Raw genomic sequence first — 25,786 nt, forward strand, 5'->3', positions numbered from 1 at the left:
GAATTTTTTGATATTTCATTGATAATTGAGGATTTATGGGGGGTCAAAGTCGGTGTGCAGGTGAAACCTGCACGCCCTTGTTAACGGGTTAACTAAGGAAGGAGGAATTTTATACCTTTCTCATTAAAAATATGCTAAATACTCGTCACGAATCACATGCTCTTTCGATCCCCACGGATAAATCGTAAGGTAATTTATTCGATTTAATAGTTTTCGATGCTCAGAAAATGATTTTTAGCCCTTCCTTGAGAAGCCTCGTGATGTAAAGACCCAACTTTCCGTTGGAAGGTAAGGCCACAGGACGATAAAGCAGTTCCACCAGCATCTCGGGCACGTGTTCGTGGAGTAAAGCTTTCTTTGTAGCGTCATTTCGAAAAGAAACACAACGCAAAATGTCAACACATATAATGACGAACTTCGCCATCGATTGAATCATTTTTTGATCAATTTGGGAACGGTTTTCGTTCTGAGCTCTCGTAAATGCTAAATATCATTTCTATATAATAACCATGTCAGATCTTTGAGAAGAAATTCTAAAGCATCCTTTCCTGGTTTGAAGAATCTTTTCCGAAACTTTCCTTGCAACAACAGCTGGTCCTTGTATATCGCGGAATTTCGAAAAGATCGGAGCGTTAGAAGTTGGATTGCCTTCTTCATCTTTGATTTCGAGTTTAACGAGGATATTGTGAATGGAAGTGATGCTACAGAAGACCACGTGGTCGACCGTGGCGTTCAGCATTTTGATGAGCACTCGGAGCCCGTCAGTCTGCACGCCAAACATCCTACACCATGTTTTGCCTTCCTTATTTTTGGATATCGTCACATGACTCGGGAAAATATAAATTAGGACATTTGTCTAATAAGACCATATCCTGGCCGTCTTTTGAAGTCAAATTGTAAATCGTTCTTGCCATCTCCTTCGCCACACGATCGTTTAGACATTTGTCCAGAGCTTCGACTACTTTGTGCCAGAAAGAAGGCTCTCCGGAGAGGATAGCCATTGCACCAGGACACTGACGGGTTAAATCATGGATAACTCGAGCAGCCAGGAATGTACATCGCATATCTTCATCTGCAAGGTACTGCTCGATTTTAGGCGCGAATTGAGCCGTTGTTTGGGGCTGTTTCAAGATTTGTTCTTTGACGTTTTTGAGAACTCCTTCAATTTGCATGATTTCTTCCTCTGATTTCCAACTGGTTCGCATTTCTTGGTGTCTAAACCATTCACTGTTCTGAAAGTCGTTGGAATATCCCGTGTTATTCGACAGCTGCGAATCATTGAATGACGATAGTGAGTGAGTTTCTGAAGTTGTGAGAGATCCAATGCCAGAATCCTGGAGCTGTCCCCATCCATGATTCCAGTTTCCATCGATTCGACCCTGCTGGGGGCAGGGTTTGAAATCTGACGAGGTCACGAGCACGTGAGCACGTGAGTGAGCTCGATGAGCATGCTCACGCGTGCTCATGCTCACGAAAATTTGAGCATCCCGTGCTCACGCGTGCTCATGCTCACTGAAATTTGAGCAGCCTCGTGCTCACGCGTGCTCGTGCTCACGCAAAATTTTCAGATTTCAAACCCTGGCTGGGGGTGCTGATGCTGTTGGCCGTAGTTATGATCATATGGGGCAACACTTGCTGGAGGAAACGGCTGGGCAGGATGTCCGGCAACAGTCGGCTGATAGATGCCTCTATTCTGCATTGCCTGGGACGGATTAAAAAAGTTTTACATCCGATGAACTATGGAATTATAAAGTTGAAGTAGAGAAAAGAGAGAGGTGGATTCTTCCATGTCTTCTACTAAATAAGGGTATTTCTGAAATAATATTCCACGTGAGAAACAAATTTCTTCGAATAAAAGAAGATTCTTAATGATATGAAATTTATCATGATATTATTGATGTAATCCGTGTCTGCATATGTTGATGCTGCTGACCAGCCATCTGAGGCCCTCGTCGAGAATTCCCAATCGTTACATTAGGAGGAATGTTATGCTTTTACAGATGAGCGAACGTAAACGAACCCGGATTTTTTTGTGGAAATGACGTTGTTTATCATGCATAATTATTCCTATTGATATGCTCCTGGGCATTGGTACAATGAGGATTTACAAAGGCGAGCTCTTAAAATCTAAGGAAGATTAATAACCCATAAGCTCACGATCAAGAGCTTCTCACGTTCCTGATTCATTTTTGACAGAGTTTAAGATCACCAGGTACTGTTTCGTTGCGTATTTTCAATTCTTCTCATTTGCTCGATATCTCTTAAAGTCCTTGAGCGGATTGCTGAGCCGCTATTTATCACCTCAATGCTGGGCCCGTGAATCATTCATTTTAAACAAAAAAAAATAAAGAAAAATTTGACCACTGCGCAAATAAAAAAAAACGGTGAGATCAGCCAGCGCGCATCAAACGTAGTAGAGCTCAGATCTAAAAATGATCAAACATCCGCGATTCAATTATTTGAATAAAGCGAATTCCTCCACCGATTAGCTTTTCTTTCAAAAACTGATTTTCTCAGTACACCGCTCAGTAATAATACGACGCGTAGTAAGAATGTCAAGTGCAAGTGAAAAGGCAAGGTCCTACTGTAATTTCTGCTGACAGGGATGAGCGAGGTGTTTAGATGCCAGTTGTTCGTGTCCACCTGCCAGCCTTTGCTACAGGCGTTCATCATGGAAGCTGTCTTCACAATGAAGAATTAAGAATATCAACCAATAAATACGTAATTATGAAGATTAAACTAAAATATTATATAATGCTGACTAATACTGCGACATTACCATATTTAGGTAAATTATTTACCGCAAATACTAGATCATATTTATACTTAACGGCCTCAGAATACTGCCAGATTCATGCTACACCGACGTAGATTTTACGGAAATTATCCTGTTTGATATATTCGGTATCTATTATTCCTGACAAACCGGCATAAGAGCGACGTCTGTCTCACTGTACATAGTACTGGTTATACAGTAGTATACTAAAATACCATAAATCAGTATTTATATGCACTCTTCAGCATGATTGAAAATCATGAAAAACCGTAGAAAGAAAAACTTTTTCTTATAATAAATTTCATTCAAACGATCGTTTTTCTGTATTCTTCCTTGTTTTCGGATGAAAATTTTTCTAAATTTTGAATCAATCTTAGCATCAGAAATCAAAGTTTCGTCTTGAGAATTAACAGAGTTTTACCTACATGGAACATAAATTTCGCGTCGTAGTGTGAAACAAATGTATGCTGAGCTTGGGCAGGTGAAGGAGGCAACTGCAAGGGGGATCAAGCCGCTTGTCACTCAAACCAGCTGCTTCTGAATGATCCATTTCCGTCTCCAGATCGCGCTGTTATCGCCACATTCGATGAAAACCTGTTTTGCATTTGTAATTTTTCTGTACTCTGCAGTCAAGAAATATTGGAAAATCGGATGCCTTCCACTACGAGATGATCTTAGGCGGCGTTCTGGACAGGGTCTGGCCTTTGTACCTGGCTAGCAGTCGCCAGCGGGGGGTGATGGAATGACCTCGTGACCTGCTGAGTGTTTCAATATATCACGCACCAGTCGACCCAGTCGGCGACTTCTAACAAAATTCAGATAATCGCCGATTGATGCATTTGCATACGGTCTAACGGACGCTACAGGGGGCGCTTCAGTAATTTGACGAGCCTGATTTAACTGAAAATCGTTGAAATTTGTAATTATCTTCCATTGATGTATTATCTTTTAAAATTTGAGGAGAAGGAATGGTCTTCATCAAGACTCTTAGATCCAAAATCATCATGACTTCTGAAAATCAAGCTTCATCCATGATCTCAAAGAGTAAAAAAGAGGGAGCTGAATTTTAAAGCCACAGGGTTGGACAATCTTGGCACTGTCTTTCGTACCCCACAGCGTGGAAAGTGCCCAGCTCGGTTATTGTATATTGTCTGTAGAGGTGCTCTGGGGGTGCGATGTGCCAGGTCACCAATCTAGGTGGGTCGATTGTTCTCAACCGCGGGGCGCAACTCAGATAAACTCCTTTCCCCTTTTCTTTTGGCCAGTGTGCCCATGCGGGGTTCATTGGGCACGCCAGGGGTGCATTTGACTTATTAGAAAGCCATCCGCTTGTAATCCGGAGATGAATCCTTTTGTAAAAAGAAAAATTGAGTGTTTGATGTTTTTGTTTTTAATTTATTGGGATTTCAGTATTTTATACATTTTGATGGACTTGAACTTAAAATGAAATAATAAGAATGTAAAAGGTAGTAATGAACAGGTCCTAATGAAATAGGATGATAAAATGATATTTACAGATGGTTGATAATACCCAATATTTATTTACAATTTAGCTGGAACTTTCGCTACGGGTGTTGTGTCGAATCATTGGATCCGAGGAATCTCGTTCTGTGGAATCGCGTTTCTTTTATCTAAGCATTTACGTTCAGGAAATGAAAATTAAAGGGCAACATACCTGTCGACTCAATTTTCCACGGAGATCGTAGCCACAGGGGATTCGTTGGGGGAAGACTGATCTGACGAGCCAAATTCAAGCGATGGAATTTTGCCTACAGTTGGGGGAATCTGCTCAACACGTGATAGCCGGGATCGATTTCGTTGGCACACGCGCTGTTTCTTGTGTTTCTCAAGAACAGCGTTTCGACTGAAGCTCTTGTGGCAGATATCACATTCGTGTCGGCGAGTAGGATCTAAAATTTGAAATTGAAATTCTTTTTATATAAATGTGTTTCAATAGAATTTGAATAATTTCGAATTTCTAATCACAAAAATTTGTCTATATATTTGTGAATTACCATGAGTAGCTCGGTGAGATCGCATGTTACTCCTGTCCGCGAAAGCTCGGTTGCAGATGTCGCAAACGTAGGGCTAGAATCAAAAGTTAGGAAAACTACTATAAGGTATACAGTAGTTGAAGACGCAGCTGAGTAGGCTTTGGCTACTGCAGGTGCACTAAGGTGTCAGGGCGACCTTGGGAAGGCGTCCATCATTCACCTTTTCCTCACATGCGATCAAAAACGATCACTTACCTTTTCACCGGTGTGAGTTCGGATGTGGCCTTCAAGAAGCCACTGCCTGGCGAATCGCTTGTGGCAATAGGGGCAAACACAGTTGAGCGAAATCTGCGAGCAAGTGCGAATGTGGTTCTTGTGCTCGGTGAGGCTCGTTCCGACGAACTTGCAGTGGACACAAGGAAAGGTCTTTCCAGAGCTGGGCGAGTTGGTCGATGAAGAAGGAGAGTTAGATGTGCTGGATGGAATATCTCCTTCGGAACCAGGAGTGCGCTCAGACTGGTACGCTGGTCGGCGTTTGGGTGTAACAGACCAACTGAAAATTGTAATTTATAATTATTCAGGCTGCTTTCAAGCTTACTCTTTCTGCTGCGATGAGAGTAGGGATTCGACTTTAGCCGCTGCATCGGTGACGTTTGTCTGCGGAAAGAGAGGGCTCGGCCCTAAAGGCCAAAGATTCAATCCAGGCATGAGGGGCGTTGGTGGCGAGAGGCTGCTATCAAGCTGGAAAAGAAGACATTAGTTATAGAAATAAGTATTTTGTAGGATTATGTCGACGGAACTTACTCGAATTCGTTTGGTCTGTTGCTCAGGAGCGTCTGATTCCCCGCAAATTGTTGAGAGAAGTCCAGGCTGTCTCGAAGCGCGCAGGATGTTCATGAAAGAATAAACCGATGGGGAGATGTGCGGCGACAGCGGAAGCTGAGGTAGACCAAGACCTGCTCCTATGAGAGAAGGATGCGATGGGAGGTAAGTTCCGCCTAATCCGAATGGTAGGAAACCAGGTACGGAAACAGGCGGTGTTGAAATGTGAGCAGGGAGGGTTGGTGTTGACTTGAGCGGAGTCTCGGGCTTTTTCTCTGGCGATAGGTAGCCGGAATCCTCCCTAGAAAACGGTAAGGAACTGTTACAATAAGTGAAAGACTTACCAAGTTTGCTGCTCGTCAGAATCTCCAACGACATCGACTTCTTCGACTTCTGTTTTCTGAAGCATAAGAATGAGCTCTGTGCTTGAAAAACATGAGATAACAAGAAGAAGGGATTTAGAACTTCTCTTGATGGCATGCGCGAGTTGTTACTGTACTTACAACTTCTCCCGTGAATGGGTACTGTCGCTTCAGGCTTCTTTGTGTGGTAGAGCTCTGCATCTCTGGTGATCTAGCTAGCATTTTCTTTTTTGAAAAGTTGAGCAACTAGAAATTAAATTTGAGTCTTCCGAAGGTAGATGAGATAAAGGATATTATTTGAATTCGTTTGAATTGTGCAAAATTGCAATCAACAGGTTGCTGAAGTGAGTATTTATACCCTCTTTGTGCTAAGGAATCGCGTGCTCTCTCGCGCGCCGTTCACAGCGCCGCCGCAGCGCCACTACCATGACTTGGGGCACGCGCCCTGCTGCGCGTGCACCGCGGGCTACGCCTAACGTATTCGGACACGCCAAATCCCGGAAGCAGAATAGGAAAAGAAGAACCTGTTAAGACCTGTGCTTGCAGTCCCAACTGACCGCACCCCGGGTGTCTTCGAAGACGGAAACAAATATGTCCGTTAGCTGTAAAGGGGAAGCATCTTTCCGTTCCACCAGTGGAAACCGTCTGATATTTAATCTTTAGGAATCAAAATTGGAATCTGTCTGCCGAATTTCCGAAAAGGACAATTATTATATTTGATAGCCGGGGAAAACTTTCAATTTATAATTGAATTTGAAAAGAAATTTAAAAAGACAAGCTCTTTCTTATAGTTAGGCTTTTACGATATTGTCACTTACTGTAGCAGATAAGAAATCCCAGAATATTCGTTCGTGGCTGTCTCTATCACACACAATCCCGTTTTGAAAAACGAAAAGTGCGATCTTCTAAATTCGAGTCGACCGTGATTTTTGAGAGATTGCGGAAACTTGGTGAACAAATAAAAGTAAAATGACCAGGAAAGCCTTTTTTGCAAATTTCATGACACAAAAGTCTCACTTTTCTATATGGACAGAAGCTTGATTTTGAAGGTATAAGCTGAGTATTGTATTCTGTAGCAAAATATCTTTATTGTTAATCTTATATTTGTAAAACATCATCTTACTCAAGGATAAGCATCTCACATTTTTCCTTTGTTTGTCCTCTAGAAGAAAAATCAGGTCAGAAGGTGCAATTTGAAAGGGCGGCACCGCCGGAAATATCAATAGCTAGCGCGGCGAAAGTGTTGGAAGAGAGCGCATGACAATTGGGCACACGCCTGGAGCTTTATTACTCGGCAGGGGCTTATTCAGGCACACTGGGTTATCCTATTCAAGAAAAAGGCGGTCGGTATTACTCGATTCAAATGCCGGAAATAGCGGCAAGAGGTCGATTTGACTCTTTCACAGCTTCATAATTCCGGGGTTTATGGGCGATCACGGTCGATCGAAATTGGAGGCTCTGCATGGAATTCTTAAATTTGACGAAGAAAAATACGGAAGAACGGTCGACACTAAATTACCCTCATATTGTCTTCAGAAGAAACCACCAACAATTCCATTTATCATGGAAACACAAACTACCCCCAGACCATCCTTCCGAGAGTCCCCAATGCTCCTAGCAACTGGGTACAGAATGACGTTATAGGAGTTAAAAGGAAGAAAACACAATCGATACAGGTGAGTACTGCGATAAGGATGGTTCACTTGATCCATTGGGCGTGATAGATCCTTTGAGTTCGCTTATCACCGCCCATGATGGGTTGAAAAAGGGGACCAGATGCATCGCGGGATCATCCCAAGTACTGATACCCTTGCAAACAACGAGGAAAACTTAACGGAAAACTCCGCTTCCAAGCTGGAAACAAGCTTATTCATTCATCAGAAAAAGGGACCTCTACGGATGTACCTTATTACACATGCAAGTAGTAATAACTTTCTGAATAGTCAATGACGCGCTAGTTTCACACCTTCTGCCGCTTCCTATCACCAATTCAACCGGCGATAATCTACTTAGAACATGCACAAGTCGCAGTAATGATGGGATTATACAACTGCTCTTTGCCAAAATCAGTTTCTGCAACGCAACAGTTCGAAAAAAAAACTAGAGCAGGGACCGGAAGGGCAGTGGCCCTCCCGCAGGTTCACCTTCGATAAAAATTCAATTAGCTCCTGTTGCGCGCGTTTTCACGGTTCTAGCAGGTGCTTTTTTGCAAGTTCCGTTTGGTCGATAATCCTCCGAGTCTTTTGCTTCTGAGCAGGGATCAAAATTTTTTCGCGAAAATCGCAATTTGCGAATAATTTGCGATTGCGATGCGAAATTTCGCAGAAAATTCGCAATCGCAAATTATTTTTTGATCGAATCGCAATCGCATCGCAATCGCAACTCAGTTTTCGTCAATAATTTGCAAATTGCGATTTTTTGCGAACTTCGGTCTTGTCAAAATGCTCCTTCGTTATTCTAACATGGGTTTTACTTTGACTCAGAGCCTATTTTCTGTGTTCTAAAGGCTTAATTGAAAGCCTGACCTCAAAAAATAGTCTTAAATCCTTTGAAAAATTACTTTTTACGCTAAAATTTCGCAAATGGCGACAAAATCGCAATTCGCGAAAAATTCGCAATTTGCGAAAAAAATCGCAATCGCATCGCAATTTCCGGACTATTTTGCGTCGCAATCGCATCGCAATCGCAATTGATTTTCGGCAAAAATTTAGATCCCTGCTTCTGAGATATTCCTTGCTAGAATTCTGTGTCCGAATTCTCGTAGTAGGTTTTCAATAAAATGACTTAAGGGATCCCCTCCCGATTTGAAAAATATCATCGAGGGCTTTTATGTGATATATTTTCGGAATCTCCGTTGTCTGGCGATCATTTTCATATATTATGTCAAAGGGAGTCCGTCACGTGGTAACCCGTGACACAGCTTTGAAAATGGCTTATTTTATCGAAAAATTTTACTTTGTAAAAATTCGCAATTTTTTCGACTTTTCAAAGTCGACATAATCAGATGAATAAGGGCTCTTTAGAAAGCTTAGAAAAAACTGAATTAGAAAAAAATAGATTAAATGAAACATCTAACCACTCAAAGGCGCTAGAGAGCAAAGAAAGTCGAAAAAATGGCAAAAATCAGTTAAAAAACATCTTGTTAAGAAAAATTCTACAATCCTTGACGGAATCACATGCCTGTACTAGAGATTGTAGATCAGGGATCAATGAAGACAGTTGTTATTGATTTAGGGCTCTATCTAAGAGCAGAAAAAACAAGTTCGATTTTGAAAATGGCCCAAAATGGGGTTTTTCGCGAGTATCAATGTTTTCAGCCCGTCTTTTCTAGGTGTTTCCCCTTATGAAAATTAATTTCTGTACTAGAGTTTGTTCATTAAGAAACGGGCTTCAAAATGAGCCCTCATACTTGTAAAAAGCTCAGCCCTAAAAAAAGTAGTTCGAAGTCAAAGTTGACGAAATCGGGGGGGGATCCCTTAAAATAATCTTACTAATACTAAACTAAGACCATGATTCTTTGTAAATTAATAATGAAATATACAATTTTTATTATTGTACCACTTATGATGGTACTTCTTATTCTATTACAAAGAGTATTCTGCTTTTCAATAGACCAGAAAAAATTTCAGTATTAGCGACAACGGAAAAAGTATAAGCCTGATCGGCGGCAAGCTGTAGCACTGTAGGGGGTACTAGTTGCGGGGAGCACCTAGACTCGCCCATTTCGGAACACGGGGCACAGGTGGCAAGGGTGCAATGATCCGGATTAATGTCATCGTTCTGCTCATTACAAGCTCATGAAGCCAACCTGTACCAGCGTGGATCATCCTCGAAGATGGACGAGGAGACTGATATTTCCGTTGCGGTCATGAAGATACCATTATCCATCTGGGTTGAAAAAACGGGATCTCATAAGGATGATGGTCGTATTGAGTAATATTTTATAAAAAAAAAAGAATAGAAACGCTCAAGAAAATGAAAGAAAGAAGATCAATGATGATACTCTTGAATAATAATTCTGCAAGATAGGATCCTGGAACATTCTTACTGCGATCAGTGATCAGAATATCGAATCAGTATAAGCCCTTTCATTCACCCACGACATCTGCTTTCCCCTCATTTTGCTTATGTGATGATTGTCGAAGTAAAAAAAGATTCGAAGAAGAAGTTCTTACAGAAGATTATTCTCTTTTTCGATGAAGCGCTAGACGTTTTTATTGATATTTGTACAAAAAATGGCGATTTCAAGACTTGTTTCACTGGATGGGCGAATTGGCGGCTCGATTCTTCCGATTCTCAAGAACTCGTCTCAAGATTTTCCATATTCAACCTAGAATACTGATATCCTTAGAATACTGTACCTGAAGAACGAATATGAACATCTTTGTTGAGTTTTTACTTTGTTATCTTTAGAATTGGAAAAACTTTTTTTTCTGCCGATTTGGTTTTGGTTTAATTATTTACATTTTGTGGAACATTGATTGAAAATATTTGAATTGTACTTTTGGTTTTTAGTTTTTCCCAATTTCGGCCAATGAATGGGAAAATCATATTTGTGCGATTCTTGATCAGAAACGCAGAAAATAAGCTCAGGTACTGCGAATGATTTTGGTAGAAAAATTAATACAAAAAAATTTAAGCGCGAAATAAATTATGGTCCTAAAGAGAATCGTCATTGCATGGGTTCGATCCGTCGGGATGCCAGCTTTTGAGGGTTCCATCTTTGCAGCAAGCTTTGAATCTGAAAGAAAAACTTTGAAATCATAGAAGATAGCTAAATTTGAGGAAGGATGTTCAATTACGCGGAGAGGAAGATCAGAGTGATCATTTATGCCTTGGTCAATGTACAAAATCAAAACGATTAAGCGGTCATTAAGGTGATTTACTCTTTCGATTGATTTACCTCGAGTCGTAGGCCTTGGATGCGATTTCATGCCCACAGCAGGAGTCGATTGACGTTTTACTTCGAGCAGCCAAGCTCGGTGAAGGACCCGAGCTATGATTCCATGGGCGATTTCCGAGGCGACATTGTAGCCTAAATAGGTGGATAGATGTGAGGAATTAATTTGAATCACATCAAGAGCTCAGACGAGTCTTTTTATGGGTTTTCAGAGTGAAGAATCTTGCCGATTGTTTCGGAAGATAGAAGCCGGCTCTTGAGAAATCATCGAAAATATATACCTTTCGTCGACAAGACACATCATATTCTTGATGCTCGCGCGCAGATGCTCAGCTTTTCCGGAAGATAACTCCTTGAAGCTCTTTACTAAGTAGCGCTGGGCATATTCATTGTCACGCAGACCGTGAGTCCATGCTTTCGGGATAATCCTAAAGAGAAATAAAGTGTGATGTCGTTTTCCATTCGTTTTCAGCTCAGGGGAAACTGTTTACCTATAAGGAACCGTGCGCAAGAGCGTTTGAGAAAGCGGATGGATGAAAACAACGATGACAAAAGCGTTTTTGTTGAGTTTCTCGATCTCAGAATTGATGTATTCCTTGAAGTAGAGGTTATTATTTTGATCAACAGGGCTCTGTTTAGAGCAATCAAAAATTTTTCTAAGCTAACTAAACTACATGCGTAGTACTACACCTCTTGCGAGGTTGCAGTCAGCTGATCCCACAGGATCACACTGACTACCCGAGAGTCGGAAAGGCACAGGTTAAAAACCACTCGGTGCGACAAAATAAAACGTTCACTTATGGTGTTCAGTTACCTCGTTGACTTGGTGCAGATCATCAGGAATGTTCGTTATAAAAAGGACGACAATGTTGGTGTGGCCCGACATGAGAGTAGTTTGCTCTCCCTTTTCCAAATCCTTATTGATGCGTTCAATGAGTGGCTTGATCTTCGGCCGAGCGGTGGTGGATTTAGCACGAGTGGATTTCTGAATCTGGCGGAGCTGCTTTGCTTGCTTCTTTTTCGTGTTTGTCAAGGATGATCTGAAATATAATTTTTGAATGAAATATTTCACAGTGATCTTCATATGCCCCATGTAGGATCGCTCAGACTCTTCGTAGCGAAATGGTGTAACTTTTTCCGGAAGTTTAAAATGTCACATTTGGCTTCATTTTATGAGCTAACAAAATCTCCATATAGTCTATATGATATAGACGTCTAGACGGGGATTACCCATGACTAAAGTACTGTACCTATAGACCGCTCCAGGATCATTGGCATCGTTGTAATCATAGACTCGGACGCGATTGGACTTGATATCTATGCCCCTGACGAGCTCCGAAATAAAGGTCATCATTTCAGAAACGGCGGTTCGTTTTGACGTCGCGTGCAGCGGCAATGTCGACTGGACGGCAAAGTAGATGTTCAGCGGGCGCTCCTCGCCGCGCCATCTTCCGCAGTTGCCGACTAAAGATACAGGTTGAGGTTGGGGTTCAATATAACAAGTGAAAAGTGAGCTCCTGAGGCTTTTATTTCTTCCCAAATAAATCATAAGAAGATTGAAGAATAAACGATTAGTTCACAAGATTAACAGTAGACAATTCAATGTCTAAATCTACGTAAGAAAATGCTTGATGACGTTTGTAAATGGACAAAAAGGACTCTTTCCATTCTTTCAGAATATAATCTTCCCTTGCCAATATTGACAGACAATATCACATGAACGGAAAATGCTTTCCTTTTTTACTGTCGAAGGAGAAAATTAAAATAATTCAAAATCACGAGGGAATCGCAATTTCTGCTTTTTCTAGCATTGAAGAGACATTTTCTTCTGTCTCTGCGTCACCCCTGCACATATGTTTCAAATGGAAACAAAAATCACGGGCAAAAGAATGAACATTCTCTTCTCGATCTTATGTTAATTTTAATAGAATAGGTACAAATAATTATTACCTTAAATTTATTCTTCAAATAAAACTCATGACAAAAATTAACTGTTTCTTCGAAACGCTTAGAATCTAAGCCTTAGATACTAAAAGCAAAAAGTGGTATATAAAACTCCCAAAACGTGAAAAAACAAACTCTTCCGGTCAACATAAACCGGATGTATCAAAACTTATAGAGTCAAACAACCAAGAATCGTGACAAATTCTTTGAGGTTTTTTATGAGATTGAGGATAAACAAGTGACTCTGCAGGTAAACAATCTACGTTGATTCGAAATTCCAATGCATCTTTTTTCTCAGTATTTTTCTTTCGTCGATGTCATTTAATTTCAATTTACTACTGTAATTTGAAAATCAACTCAAGTGAAAAGGCACATGAGCCATGTGAGATGGCATGATCCTACACTTGCTTAGGCAAGAAATACAGTAACTAGTGGAAAGAATCTGGACCTGAACCCGGATAACTAAAGCCTCTTGGCCTTCCATCAATGGAAAAAGTCAACTTACGATCGAGAAGGGACGAAACAGCTGGAGCCAGATCCTCGTGACCCTCATGGCCAACAAACTGATCCGGAAGTTTCGACAGTTCCTCCACAAAGCTCTTCAAGAGTGGAATTTTATGACATTTGTCGGAAAAATACACGCTTACTCTTTGCTGGAATCTTTCAAATTCCCACGTTCGACGGTCGGCCTTCTCCCAATCTGATGCCTGCGACTTCCACATTTCCGTCAATGTAGCGTTCATTTTCTTCAGTTTCCTTTTGCTCAACTTCATGCCGAGCAGCTTCGACTGTTTGTAGGATTTCCTTCTTTCCTGTCTTTCGCGTCGGAAAGCTATTCTCGCATCTTTCTCTGGCTTTTCTTTCTTTCCTCCTGCTTTCTTCAAGCTTACTTGCCCCTCGAATTCGTATAAAAGGTCCGCCCATAGTCCAGACCCCTAGAAGTATCTCAAAGACGTAAGAAGTTTGGCTCCTACCTCTTGGTTATCTTGGTAGTAATCTTCTATCCATGAATTTCCTGAGCCTTCTATCAGAAAACTCGCCTCTGGTTCCTTTTCTATCTCTCTGGCTGACCTCCTTTTAAAAATCTAAAGAAAATGATGAAAGAAATATCAAATTATTTTATCCACCATAATTTGCGTCTCATATCAGTACTACTGCCTACCAAATAATTAAAAAGAGAAAATCGTGTCCTAAAGTATCAAACCTCTGCAGACTTTGCCAGCGAAAAAATCACTAGAACGCCTATTCCAGCGCTAATTATTGAAGCCTTGCTAAGGCGAAACATCTTCTTTCTTCGTTCTTCTTTTTTTTTCTTTTAACCTCTTTGTGTTTTGTTCTTTTTTTATCAAAAATGGTATGTTACAAGAAATATTTTTTGTTTAAAAAAGTGTTGTTTGTAATTTTTAGTGATTTCAAATTTTAACGGTTGTAGATCTTCGCCCGTTGCTAAGAACGAGGGCGCGCGAGAGTCGAAACCTCGGACAAATTACCGGACACTGGGTGAGATAAACGACTGGTTCGGATGACTTCTCGGCAAACTTGAGCGCGGTATCATGCTTTTAACCTAAGCCAGACCAAGTCCAAGAGTATTTTTGTGGAAACAACTTCTCCCAAAGATATCATTTACTGAAGAATTTCTACTTCTTTTATTACCCAATGAAAATGTCGTTTTAAATTGTGAACTCAAAGTTTGTGAAATGTAGGGCCACAGCTCAGCGGAATAATAAGCAGGTCAAAAGATCCGAAAAATTCATTTTTCATCTGATTGCGAAAATATTCAACTTTTCGATTAAAGTAAAAACGAGCTTATAACAGGACTAAATCAAATAAGCAATAAATAAAACCTTTTTAATGAATTTGAAGCTTGTCAAGTCTAAAAAATTATTGTTGTTGACCTTGATTTTTCGGTGCGCAAATGCCCTGGAATCCGCTGTTTGGGTTGAATTTCGCTGTTAGAGCTTGGTGCCTACTTCAGAACTTGGTTCATGGTAATCCTTGCTCGCGCCGACTCCCTGAAATTCGACGAATACTTCTAATCAACCCAGTTTTGCTACCCGTCAATTTTCTTTCTCGCCACTCGTAACTTTCAAGTGCATCAATCTGAACATTGACCCCAACTCAGACGTGCCAATAAAAGGGATTGGCTCCTTCTCAAGAAATTGTTAACGCGAATAAACGCGCGAATAAAACACTTTTCTTCGAAGAGAATTATTACCAGAAAAAAATCCGGAAGTCGAGAAAATAGTGCAATACTATGGGTGTGAAGAGGGGCATCAGGCCTACAGCCTTCAATTTCTTAGATGTTCTTGACACAAATCTACCGCCAGAAGGTGGGAAGCTAGAATCATCGTCTCGGAGAAAAAAATCATATCTTTTAGATAGAAGATTTCTGATAATCAATAGCCACATGATGGTGATACATATTTCCGCCGAGTTCCAAGAGTGGTGCGGTTACAATCTTGCTGAATTCAAGGAGCGGAGAGTTGACACTGTCTAAAATCCAGGACAGCCATTTTTTGTTATAAAAAGGTTTAAATAGGGTGTTGAACATTGTTGAGTCACGTTGGCAACAATATTGACATTTTCGGGGAGAATTTTTTGGGAATCATGGGATAGCTATTATCTCTAATATATTTAATATATTCGGAATTTATTACAAATGATTACGGTTATTCAAATGAAATCTCCTGACCCAGGAAGATGGTGTTGATATGTAAGAGGCTTATATAATTTTTCCTGACGCTTTTCACCGTATAAATTACCTTACGTAGGGTTAAAAACAACATTAGATAACAATTTCAATAAAAATATATCCTATATATTTCTTATAAAAGAAGCATCCTTCAAGTTGAAGATCTCAGCCTCTAAAAGACTCTTGGTCGATGATCCTCACTCAACACGAAAGTAAGAACACGTGACTCTCGCTAAACGCTCAGAATGTTGTTTCGACATCAGATTTGCTCCGGCTCAGGCTACGTTTTCACTTTCAGGGGAAAGCATTATTGTAGCTCAATAATTTTGAAAGGGAGCGGCGTTATTTACAAATAATCCGCAACAACAACGTTTGCTTGAACCAGAAAATAAATGACATCATATTTGTTTCAAATTTAAAATTTTCTTATTTAGCAGGAAAAATTTTATTTATGAAGCGATGAAAGAAGAAGGCGACGTGGAAATCTCTAATCTTCATGTAAGGTAGGCTTTTCAAAATCGTGCGTAAACTTTTGTCTATTAAGCTTCATTTCCGTCAAATTTCCTTTAAAATAAACGTCAATTTAAAAGATTTTCTAAGAAGGCTTTTCCAAAATTTACCCGGAAATTTTAGATTGAAAAGTGGCTGTTTGAAAAAAACCAAGTGTAAAATCCGGCCACTGAAGGACTCGGACAGTTCAGATGTAAGTCCCTGCACTTACCTTTATCACGACAAGCGTTTGACTGTTATTAGGATACTGTAACAATGTTCTCATTGACGTTCCACGAGAAGAAGGACAAGAAAGAGCAAGAGTCGTTTATTGAACTGGTACCAGATCTCGTTGATCGGATCAGGCGCGGATCATCTTCGAGACACATTTTAAGATGCATTTACTTGCATAAAATTACAGAACCAAACTCTCATAAGCCCTTTGCAACACGTGCACTTGATCAATCAACATGTAGCTTTTGTTAACTTAGTTTTCAAAGTAAAAATGTGTTGATATTGATTTGCTGGGCCACAAAGACTTCTTGAGCCAAATATTATCAGTTGATATTTTGGTGATAGGATGAGTTCCAAACTTGTGGCGAGCACTGTGGGACATGGCCATCAGTTCTGCTGATCATGTAATTTGCAGTGATCTTTCTTGCTCGGAATAATTTTTCTGTTCAATTCAGCTGTAGTCACATGAAATTCGCATTCTTGCAAAATATTTTCTATTTCGATGATCCTCTGAAAAGAAGTTCCATGGGACAAAGAAGCGGACATACAGAGATCCAGCGAGAAAGCAGGAGGGGTAAAGAGGGAATGAAATAGCAGCTCACGTTGACTTAAAATTGAGTCGTCCACCTTGGATTGAGCCGGGCAGCTCAAGCTCCTTCCGTCCAGCGATCCCGCGCTGGATCATTTGATGCTACTCATTTACAGTAGAAAAAAAGCAAAGCGCTTCGTCAGCAAAGAGTTGTTCCAAGTGTTAGATTCTTGTAGAAAGTAGAGTATTGTGAAATTCAAAGATAAAGTGAGACGAAACCCGATACCCTTGCAACGTTTCCATGATGCGCCCTATATCCCTCCAAAAAGTCAGAAACGGAAACGCTATACTATAAGTAACGAGGTGTTGGGAATACCGCGTTCCGACAGAGACGAGTTTAGCTCGTCTGGGAATTTGCTCAAGGGACGGAGACCTTCGCTGGCTGAGGAAAGTGAAGAGATTCTGAATTACTTGGAGGAGGATCCAGAATTCGATGGCTTGGAGATTAAAGTGCCTACATTTCGGCCACCTGCTGCACCTAGAATGCCACCGAAAGCGCCTTCCCGAGTATCCTTGGTCGGCTCCCGAAGAGGCTCTCTCCCAATCAACGATATAGAACTGTTCAACCAGGAGCGCCGCTCCAGCGGTAATCAAGCCACTTTTTGAACCCCTTTGAGGTTTGTTTAGAACACCCAAGACTCTTCAAGTCCTCCAGCGTAACGGAATTCAGTGGTTCCGGTAACCTTAAGCTGTCCACATCACCTATGTGAGTTTGTTCAAAACATCGCCGCTGACATTTAAAATTATAAACTCTCTCCCTCAAAAATAGACCTGTTCTTTAGTAAGCGATCTACTGTAATGTTGGACAGTAATGGAACTCAGATATTCGCTCAACACGCTGAAGATCGACCAAGAAGAGGAATGGGAATTCCAGGAAGATACACAGAAGTAAGTCCCTCTCTTGCGAGTAAATACAGTACGTGGCAGTAAATCAGGCGCTAAGAAATCGACAGGATAATATATCAGACAAATGTGCTCAGAACTCCCAATTAAACTAGAATAGCAACAGAAAGCTGAGTTCGAGAGGAACTCCCTTTGATGAATTTTTAAAATATGAATTATGGCGGAAAAGAATGAAAGAGATAAAAAAGAAAGAAGAAGGGTCCGGCGTAGTGCAGTGAGTAAAACAATTTGACTATGAGAGAGTCTGAAGCAAGTTTTCGAAGATTTTCCCCAATTGCTAAGCTTTCCTATCTGCGGGATCAGAAAAGTAATTTAAAATACAAGTCATGTTTCTTCATGTTTCATTGTTGCGCGTTTTCGGTTGTGTTGAACATGAAAAAAGGGAGGAATTAAAAGAAAACTTAAAAACCGCCAGACAATCGCGGCTAAAGAGCGGTTGTTCGCGAACCGAAACGAAATAACCAGCCCCAGAGCATCGATCATACATGAGGTGATTCAACAATTGAATGTGAATCTATAAGTCTAAATAATAAATCTTAAAAAAATAAGTTCCGACAACTCATCCAATTGTCCGTCGATTAAAGTTCCGCTTTCTCTACTTTTAACTTTTTAACCATGAGAGATAAGCAATTTTATATAGAGGATAAGAGACGAAGGCTGGAAGCCAAGGCTAAAGAAGAAAAGCATAAAACAATGTCGATTGTCTACTCGACACTTTTTTCTCCCATTTCTATCGCTAAGGAGTTCAAATAGCATTTTTTCGATGACTAGTTTTTTGACATGAATTTTTGTCTTATCATTTGTCGTTCCCCTGAATTTTCCTCGACAAGTCCCATTTTAGCTTGAATTGAACTTCAAAGAAAGCGCTAAACAAGGACACTTTCGGAGTAAGTACTTAGCGGAGTAAAAATCATTTTACTCGAAGGGTTTAATCGCCTTCTGCGTACTAATTGAGCGTTGGAATCAATTTCCGGAATTGCGCCAAGTTGACTTCCCCTTGACATTTATTTCAGGTCCTGTCTCTTGGGGACGATCCACCCTTTCTGGACTCCGGCCTCAAGAAGATAGACAAAGAGCCCTGGATCATTTTGCATTACTCGCCCTTCAAGGCTTGCTGGGACTGGATAGTTTTGATTCTCGTCATTTACACTGCAGTTGTCACGCCCTTTTCTGCCGCGTTTGTCTTTGACGGCAACTTGCAGGAGAAAAATCAACAACTCGGGTACTGCCTGAGCAATCGAGAGGATACCTGGTTCAATTAAGGGTTATCAAGTTCAAGTTTTTCGTTCGATGAAGATATCGCTTAATAACCAAGAGTACAGTTGTCTGAAACTAAATGGTCTCATCGTGGTGGAAACAATCGTCGACATCATGTTCATCATCGATATTTTCATCAACTTTATGACTACCTATGTCAGTACAAACGATGAAGTCATAACGGACAAGAAACGAATCGCCATCCACTACTTCAAGGTAGAACGTTTTCTGTATATTTCATATTTATTCTAATATTTTAGGGGTGGTTCATCATTGATCTCCTGGCAGCGATTCCGTTTGATATCCTTGTTCCGATGGAAGCTTTAAATTCAATGGTGAGTTGTTACTTAATCGCGCGCTTATCTTCTGTTTATTTTCCCCGCCTAAACAACACAAGGGCATTTCTCAGGAAATGAGAAGTCTGGATCTCTAGAATATAATGTCCGATAACCGGCAGTCCTCCAAGCTACGATGGCCGAGTGGTTAAGGCGTTGGACTTGAAATCCAATGGGGTCTCCCCGCGTAGGTTCAAATCCTGCTCGTAGCGCCATTTTTGCCCCCGGCGAGTGTCCTCTAATTTTATTTCTAGATCGGTAGTGGCGATTCTACGGAAGTGGCGGAAATGAAACAGGTAATTATTAACGATTTTTGCCCCTTTTATCTAAAAAATATCAGATTTTTAAGTAAAAAAAGCTTCAACAGTAAATTTTCGATTACTCAAGTTCAAGTAGCAAATCAAAAGCTCAAGGCAAAATTTTCTAATGATCTGATTTCTTGCGAATGAAAAATTCCAACATGAACCTAAAAATGCAATTACATAGATTTAGAAATTAGAAACCCCTTCGCTCCTTTCAATTTGTTAACATAAACGACATTCCGGTTTCTTCTGGTCGAGTTCAGCCGGGTTTTTCTACGAAACAGACCCGGCTGACACTACCTTACCTAATCTTTTCCTAATAATCTTCCACTAAATTGAACGTAATTGAAAGACAGCACTGGTCGGATTGATGAAAACGGCTCGGCTACTCCGTCTCGTTCGGGTCGCAAGAAAAATCGATCGATATTCTGAATATGGTGCTGCTGTTCTTGTCCTGTTGATGGCGTTTTTCGTTCTTCTGGCGCACTGGCTGGCTTGCATCTGGTACGCGATTGGAATGGCTGAGCATAGCGAGTTTGGATGGGTTACCGTGGGTTCTCTTTATTGTAGAAAAAATGATCATTTGATTATTCTAGTATCTTGGCGAGTCGATAAACGTTCCTCTGATCATCGAAAACAACGTTGTAAAAGACGGCCCCACTGTAAAGCAAAAGTACATCACAGCAATGTACTTCACCTTCAGGTACCTTAAACTTTTTAAGCCTCGGAGAGCGTTTTTCTAGCGCTCCGCGAATCAAATTAAAAACGAGTACGGCCCGTTTTCAACCTTTTTAGAAATCGGCTTCCGTTCTAATTGAATTGTTTACAAAGAAAAGAGATCAATTTTTCACTGATTTTGTAAAGCAAGGCGAAAAATGAGAATTGACCTTATGCAATTTTTTCCAGCCGACTCCTGCAGAAAGAGTTATTGGCATTTTCGAGCGATAATGATTTTTTCAATGCTTCGAACATTTTAAAGAGAACAGCTCCAACTGGGACCGAAATGAGAAGGTCGCGCTGGGGCGAGATCAAAAGCTCTGACGAGCGGTTTGAAGTGTGAAGAAAGGCTTTAGAGGAATTCTGGGCGAAAATTTAATCCAAGTTTAGCTCCCTCACATCGGTTGGTTTTGGAAATGTCTCGCCGAATACCAATATTGAGAAGATGTTCTCCTGCTGCGTTATGGTCATTGGATGTGAGTTTGATAAAAGACCTAATTAGTTATTTCGCGTGTTATTCTGTCTTTAGCTCTTTTCTACGCAACAATCTTTGGTAACGTTTCTGCCATCATCCAACGTCTCTACTCCGGTACCTCCAAATACCATGCTCAAATCGCCAAAGTGAAGGAGTTCTCTCGCTTCCATCAGATTCCGAATCCACTCAGAAGCAGGCTTGAGGAATTCTGCCAGGTATCGGCTGTGTTGTCACGTGACACGCGTACTCGCTTGGTAGAATGAACACGTTTAGTATACTGGTAGAATTTTCGAGATCAGCATTTACAAGTAAAAAGTCAGTCTTATATAACCTAAAGCGCTGGAAACACCTTGAGTGTCGCTCTTTTTATTCACTGGAACGCATCTGCCTCAACATTAGTTTGAAGCTTTATGATTCGACATGACGGTGAACAAAATTCGAATTGTATGTATAAGTTCCGGTTCCCTTACCGTACTTTTAATACTGCAGAAAATGCTGTCAAAGAACGATAGGCTGGAAAATATCAATCTATAGCTCATTTTCTCTACAAAAATTAGACTCAACACTAAACAGCATCAATCTCAGCGCGCTTGGAGCTTGACCAACGGAATCGACATGACTCAAGTCCTTCGAAGTTTTCCGGAATGTCTTCAGGCTGACATCTGCTATGGGATTTATATTATCTCATCTTTTCTTCCATAATATGGCAGTCAAATGGTCCATTTGAGATGGTAGTGGTTAAAATTTCCGGCACACCTTTTGCCCTTTCCATTTTATCAATTTATTACTCGGAGGAATTTTGCATTTCCAATGAAAAATTTTCGATTATAAATCCCATATTTCCGTCTTCATTTAAATCGAAACTTGCTTGAGACGTGTCCCGCTTTTAAAGACGCCGATCCCGGCTGTCTTCGAACACTTTCGATGCGTTTCAAAACGACGCATGCCCCGGCTGGTGACACGCTTGTTCACAGAGGCGATCTCCTTTTGGCACTGTATTTTGTCTCCAAGGGCAGCTTGGAGGTGCTCATTGATGAGAGGACAGTAGTGGCAATTCTGAGCAAGGGAGATGTTTTTGGTGAGACCGTTAGGAGGCCGGGCGCGGTTGGGAAAGCATCGGCGACGGTTAGATCTTTGACTCCTTGTGACATGCACAAAATAACCAGATCTGATCTAATGGAGGTATGAGCGGACTAAGTTGCTAAGATTTCAATAGATAGGTGCTTGCCATGTACCCGGAATACGCCGAGAAGTTTTGGAAGAATTTGAAGATCACTTACGACCTCCACGACGAGTCAACATCGCCAATTTATGTTGATGAAGCGGTGATTCGAAGCTCAAGTCGGCCTCACGGAGCCCCTGGACCGGGTCTGTGGGGGGCTCAGACATCAATTGACGAAGGAAGTTTGCATCATCAAAGTCCAAAGCCAGTGATAAGCCCCAGACTCGGAACCTATAATTCTAAAAGAAGAGACAGGTATCAATTCTACTCAATTTCCATAGGCTTCATATTTTACTAGTCTTCCCGACATTATCAAGCTACGAGATGAAAGTCTTCAAAAATTTGAAAGAAGACTTGACAATATGGACTCACGACTTGATAGGTAGCTAAGCGTTGTTCTTTATTGACAAAACAATGCGAATTAGAATCGAGTCCGCCATCGTGAATTTGTCTAATGCGCTGACAAGGCCTGCAACTCGAGACTCTATCAGTCGAGAAAACGAATTAAACGAACAGGTAACACAGCTTCGGCTTGCCTAAGAGTCTAACCGGCCCTTAATCCCGCTTCTGCTTTGATACCTAATACTCTCAAATAGAATCATCTAGTATTTTAAAAACTTCAAGTTCATTGAATTTTAAGAATGCTCTTCATGAAACTCCCTAAAAACCTCTTCAAGAAATGACTGTTACTGCTTTCTGAATTAACCTGCAATAAAAACAAACAATCCATTGAATTTTATGCATCTTTTATTTATTTTTCATTTTTATGATCTTTTCAATAGTCTAACGTCAGATAGGAGGCAAAATTTAAATGAATTTCTAAAGTTTTTTTTTGTATTTTTTTGTTTCTTCGCACTGAACGTTACTGAGGTGGAATTTGGAAAGTTCGCGGAAATGTCGATAGATACCCAGTGAGAGCTCCTAATCACATGTAAAGTTTTCATAGTAGGAGTCGCAGAAGTGAGAAGGACGAGCCAAAGGATACAGAAAATGGTTTCGTTGTCGCGGGATGCTGTTTTCGCTGTTGCAGGTGTGGTTGGTTTGTTCGCGAGATGCATACTTGAGGGCAGTGCTCCTGCACCTCTGTAAAATATATACTGAAATAAGTTGATTAGCTTATTCGATCTCCAAGACATTTGTCTTACCAATAAAGGGCAGAGAATTCTTCCAAGGCACGGTGTGTTAATCAATAATACTTCTAAACAGCTGTATTAGGAGTGTTCTTTATATTTGGTAAAAGAAACCTGATTTATGTTTGGGGAGTGTTGATTCCCATTGCTGACAGTTCTTCCATAAAGATTTTATTAACAAGCCATTTAAGAGTTTTCTGGTCGAGTCCTCCCTGTGGACCAGGTTCTCCAGCTTGTCCTGGATCACCAGGCTCGCCAATGACACCAGGGGCACCAGGGGCTCCAGGAGCACCAGTCTCGCCCTTTTCTCCTTTTTGTCCGGCTTTACCGGGAACACCGGGTGGACCTGTGAAGATTTTTTTGGCAATGCTTGATGATAATTATTCTTACCTCGCTCTCCCTGTCGTCCGCGAACGCCGTTGATTCCAGAGGTTCCATCTTCACCGGGATAACCCTTTTCGCCGGCATGGCCAGGCATACCACATCCACCTGGCTCACCCTGCTCACCAACGTCGCCCATTGGACCGTCTTCACCAGGAACACCTTGTTCACCAGATGGACCCTTCTTACCAGGCTTTCCAGTTCGACCATCGTTACCAGGCTGACCTTGGGGACCGTGGCAACCCATTGGAACGTCACAAGTGCACTTGCATTCTCGTTCGAGTTTCATTGGTGGTGGTGCTGGGCAGGAGATGTCGTTAACAATCTGTTGTGGGGCGAGGAAGGATCCGAGAGATTCTCGTTGATCGAAATACTTGGCAACATCTTCGTTAGTGTGGGTGTTTTGGTCACCAGCAATCGAACTGTCTCCTCTAGCGACAAATACAGTCCTCAAGTTAGGAACGCCTTGAAGTCCCTGAAGCTCAGCTTCGACATCCCGTTGTCTAAAGAGTTGATGTCATCAACTTGATGAGGAATAGAGATCGGGAATTTCGGAAAGACTTACGAAACAAGATCTTCATCGGAATAACCATTTGTGATCATGACGAAGATTTGTCGTGGCTCTGCATTGACTCTCTCGGAGGTCTAAAACGATTGATCATATTGAAAAGTTCAGTGCTGCCTAGTTTTTATTTTGATTAAAGCCAAATCGCACGGATGCAATAAATCAGGCAATGAGCCGCCTAAGTAACAACATCATCACAAAAGAATTAAATTTTACTACTTGAGTAATGCTTTTTATTTGACATAAAACGGCGTCCCGTCGTCAACCTGTGGAATGTGCACCTGTTACGGATATTTACCTGGAGGATCTTGGCACCATATTGGACGGCTTTGCGGACATTAGTTGCTTTTCCGTGGTACTGATGGTAGTCCATTCGGAGGACATCGGAGATGAGCTCTCCCTTGGTGAAGGTGTTGAAAGTGGTGACGTCGTGGGTGTCTTCCATGAACTGGAAAATATGGAGTCGAGCGGAGTTCTCACTGTCGCTGATTCCGAATTCTGTGTTGAGAGAGTTGATGAGTTCCATTCCAAATCTTAAAGAAAAATGTTTTTCAAAATCATCTATTTTGTATTAACCTTTTGTAGGCGGACATAGTTGTATTCGTGCAAAGACACATGTCGATAGCAACAACGACGTCAACGGGACATCCACCGAGCATCTTCTCGGACTCCGCGCCATTGCAGCATTCTTTGTTGCATTCGCACATGCCTGGGTGTGTTACTTCTTGCTTGTCAAGGGAGCAGGTTCCCTAAAAGAGTTTTACTCAATACAGATGCTTTCAATTGAAATCAACAACGATTTTTTCATGTAAAACAATTTTCTTATGAACAGTATGTTAGAATGCAAGAAAAACTGAATTTACCTCTCCAATGACATCTTGAGCAAGTTCGTAGCTCAAGGCTACTCCAGCCAGTAGCAGACTTCTTAGTATCATAGTCTGTCACTCTCCCGATCACTTTTCGATCCTGTCTTAACAAAAATCTCGAGCAAGGCTCAGAGGTAAAAATTCTCGCAAAATTCTCAAGTTCACAGCTGGTACTAGTAAAATCAACAAGAAAGGGGCAGTTTTCTTCTTTTGATGTGAGTCCTGGTCTACCATACGAGGATGGTTCCACCGCCGTCCGGCGCTCTTGAGAACATCAAACGCACGATCAAACAAGTACCAATAGTGGATTAGCCAATCGTGGAGGATGAGCTCGAACTTTAGCTACCGATTTACGAGTGAGCATAGCCAACTTTACAACCCGGCTCGAGCGCATTATGATGATCAATCGCCCAATTAGCCCATTGCCTAAAATTCCAGATTCCATATTTGCTGCCAGCTTCTACCAGTTTTTTCTTGTAGGTGGTCCAGAATCTTGACTGCAGACAGCGCTTATTAATTTGATTGCCAATTAAAATTATAACAACTTCGATCCATTACGATTGTTTCATTTAAATCGAGAAAATATTTGCAGCGTCACTTGAAAATTTGGATAATATCCATATATTTATATTATAAATATTCTACAAAACTTTCAAGCAGGGCTAGGAATCTATACATGAACGATTGTACAATTGTCCATGCATTTGAAAGACTGTCCTGATCTTTTTCCTTTGGTGAGCTTGAAAGAACCTCGGAAGCTGGTGAGGCTTCTTTGGTTTTTAGTGCACAATTCGCCTTTTCTTCTTCCTCTTTTTCTTCGTCTTCTTCTTT

The 25,786-nt window shown here is 41.1% G+C and overlaps 5 protein-coding genes, 1 long non-coding RNA gene and 1 other non-coding gene across 7 annotated transcripts; 4 read left to right on the forward strand and 3 right to left on the reverse strand.

The window, feature by feature from the left end:
- Nucleotides 1–4,165: 4,165 nt before the first annotated feature.
- LOC145697350 (uncharacterized) lies at nucleotides 4,166–6,870 on the reverse strand. The gene is made up of 9 exons (XM_081774542.1): nucleotides 6,773–6,870; nucleotides 6,096–6,200; nucleotides 5,937–5,992; nucleotides 5,575–5,893; nucleotides 5,369–5,511; nucleotides 5,026–5,323; nucleotides 4,792–4,864; nucleotides 4,452–4,686; nucleotides 4,166–4,407 (listed from the first exon to the last, which is right to left on the reverse strand). The coding sequence occupies exons 2-8, from the start codon at nucleotides 6,174–6,176 to the stop codon at nucleotides 4,460–4,462; spliced, it is 1,197 nt and encodes a 398-aa protein (XP_081630668.1). The 5' UTR covers nucleotides 6,177–6,200; nucleotides 6,773–6,870; the 3' UTR covers nucleotides 4,166–4,407; nucleotides 4,452–4,459.
- Nucleotides 6,871–10,159: 3,289 nt separating this feature from the next.
- On the reverse strand, nucleotides 10,160–14,193 carry LOC145697032 (uncharacterized). Its single transcript, XM_081774166.1, has 10 exons — nucleotides 14,003–14,193; nucleotides 13,773–13,883; nucleotides 13,446–13,733; nucleotides 13,304–13,397; nucleotides 12,105–12,318; nucleotides 11,669–11,894; nucleotides 11,346–11,449; nucleotides 11,136–11,282; nucleotides 10,858–10,989; nucleotides 10,160–10,695 (listed from the first exon to the last, which is right to left on the reverse strand). The coding sequence occupies exons 1-10, from the start codon at nucleotides 14,081–14,083 to the stop codon at nucleotides 10,614–10,616; spliced, it is 1,479 nt and encodes a 492-aa protein (XP_081630292.1). The 5' UTR covers nucleotides 14,084–14,193; the 3' UTR covers nucleotides 10,160–10,613.
- Nucleotides 14,194–14,977: 784 nt separating this feature from the next.
- LOC145699430 (uncharacterized) lies at nucleotides 14,978–16,865 on the forward strand. The gene is made up of 7 exons (XR_014134013.1): nucleotides 14,978–15,128; nucleotides 15,177–15,511; nucleotides 15,670–15,702; nucleotides 15,925–15,993; nucleotides 16,124–16,193; nucleotides 16,244–16,344; nucleotides 16,732–16,865. It is a non-coding gene; the product is annotated as an uncharacterized LOC145699430 (long non-coding RNA).
- Nucleotides 16,866–18,963: 2,098 nt separating this feature from the next.
- On the forward strand, nucleotides 18,964–21,493 carry LOC145698175 (voltage-gated inwardly rectifying potassium channel KCNH6-like). Its single transcript, XM_081775376.1, has 8 exons — nucleotides 18,964–19,178; nucleotides 19,223–19,297; nucleotides 19,552–19,593; nucleotides 19,952–20,149; nucleotides 20,196–20,302; nucleotides 20,707–20,792; nucleotides 20,846–21,006; nucleotides 21,377–21,493. Exons 1-8 carry the CDS (start codon nucleotides 18,996–18,998, stop codon nucleotides 21,491–21,493), a joined length of 969 nt encoding a protein of 322 aa, XP_081631502.1. The 5' UTR covers nucleotides 18,964–18,995.
- On the forward strand, nucleotides 19,428–19,509 carry TRNAS-UGA (transfer RNA serine (anticodon UGA)). The gene has a single exon. It is a non-coding gene; the product is annotated as a tRNA-Ser (tRNA).
- Nucleotides 21,494–21,628: 135 nt separating the features above from the next.
- Nucleotides 21,629–22,736, forward strand: LOC145699087 (voltage-gated inwardly rectifying potassium channel KCNH2-like). Its single transcript, XM_081776335.1, has 5 exons — nucleotides 21,629–21,973; nucleotides 22,012–22,268; nucleotides 22,312–22,395; nucleotides 22,439–22,529; nucleotides 22,654–22,736. The coding sequence occupies exons 1-5, from the start codon at nucleotides 21,716–21,718 to the stop codon at nucleotides 22,675–22,677; spliced, it is 714 nt and encodes a 237-aa protein (XP_081632461.1). The 5' UTR covers nucleotides 21,629–21,715; the 3' UTR covers nucleotides 22,678–22,736.
- A 55-nt stretch (nucleotides 22,737–22,791) lies between these two features.
- On the reverse strand, nucleotides 22,792–25,100 carry LOC145699085 (uncharacterized). The gene is made up of 8 exons (XM_081776332.1): nucleotides 24,953–25,100; nucleotides 24,666–24,838; nucleotides 24,388–24,622; nucleotides 24,090–24,169; nucleotides 23,534–24,027; nucleotides 23,258–23,489; nucleotides 23,159–23,211; nucleotides 22,792–23,110 (listed from the first exon to the last, which is right to left on the reverse strand). Exons 1-6 carry the CDS (start codon nucleotides 25,022–25,024, stop codon nucleotides 23,263–23,265), a joined length of 1,281 nt encoding a protein of 426 aa, XP_081632458.1. The 5' UTR covers nucleotides 25,025–25,100; the 3' UTR covers nucleotides 22,792–23,110; nucleotides 23,159–23,211; nucleotides 23,258–23,262.
- Between the last annotated feature and the right edge of the window lie 686 nt (nucleotides 25,101–25,786).

Source organism: Oikopleura dioica, chromosome 2 (genome assembly GCF_907165135.1).
Source record: "Oikopleura dioica chromosome 2, OKI2018_I68_1.0, whole genome shotgun sequence".
Taxonomy (NCBI): Eukaryota; Metazoa; Chordata; class Appendicularia; order Copelata; family Oikopleuridae; genus Oikopleura; species Oikopleura dioica.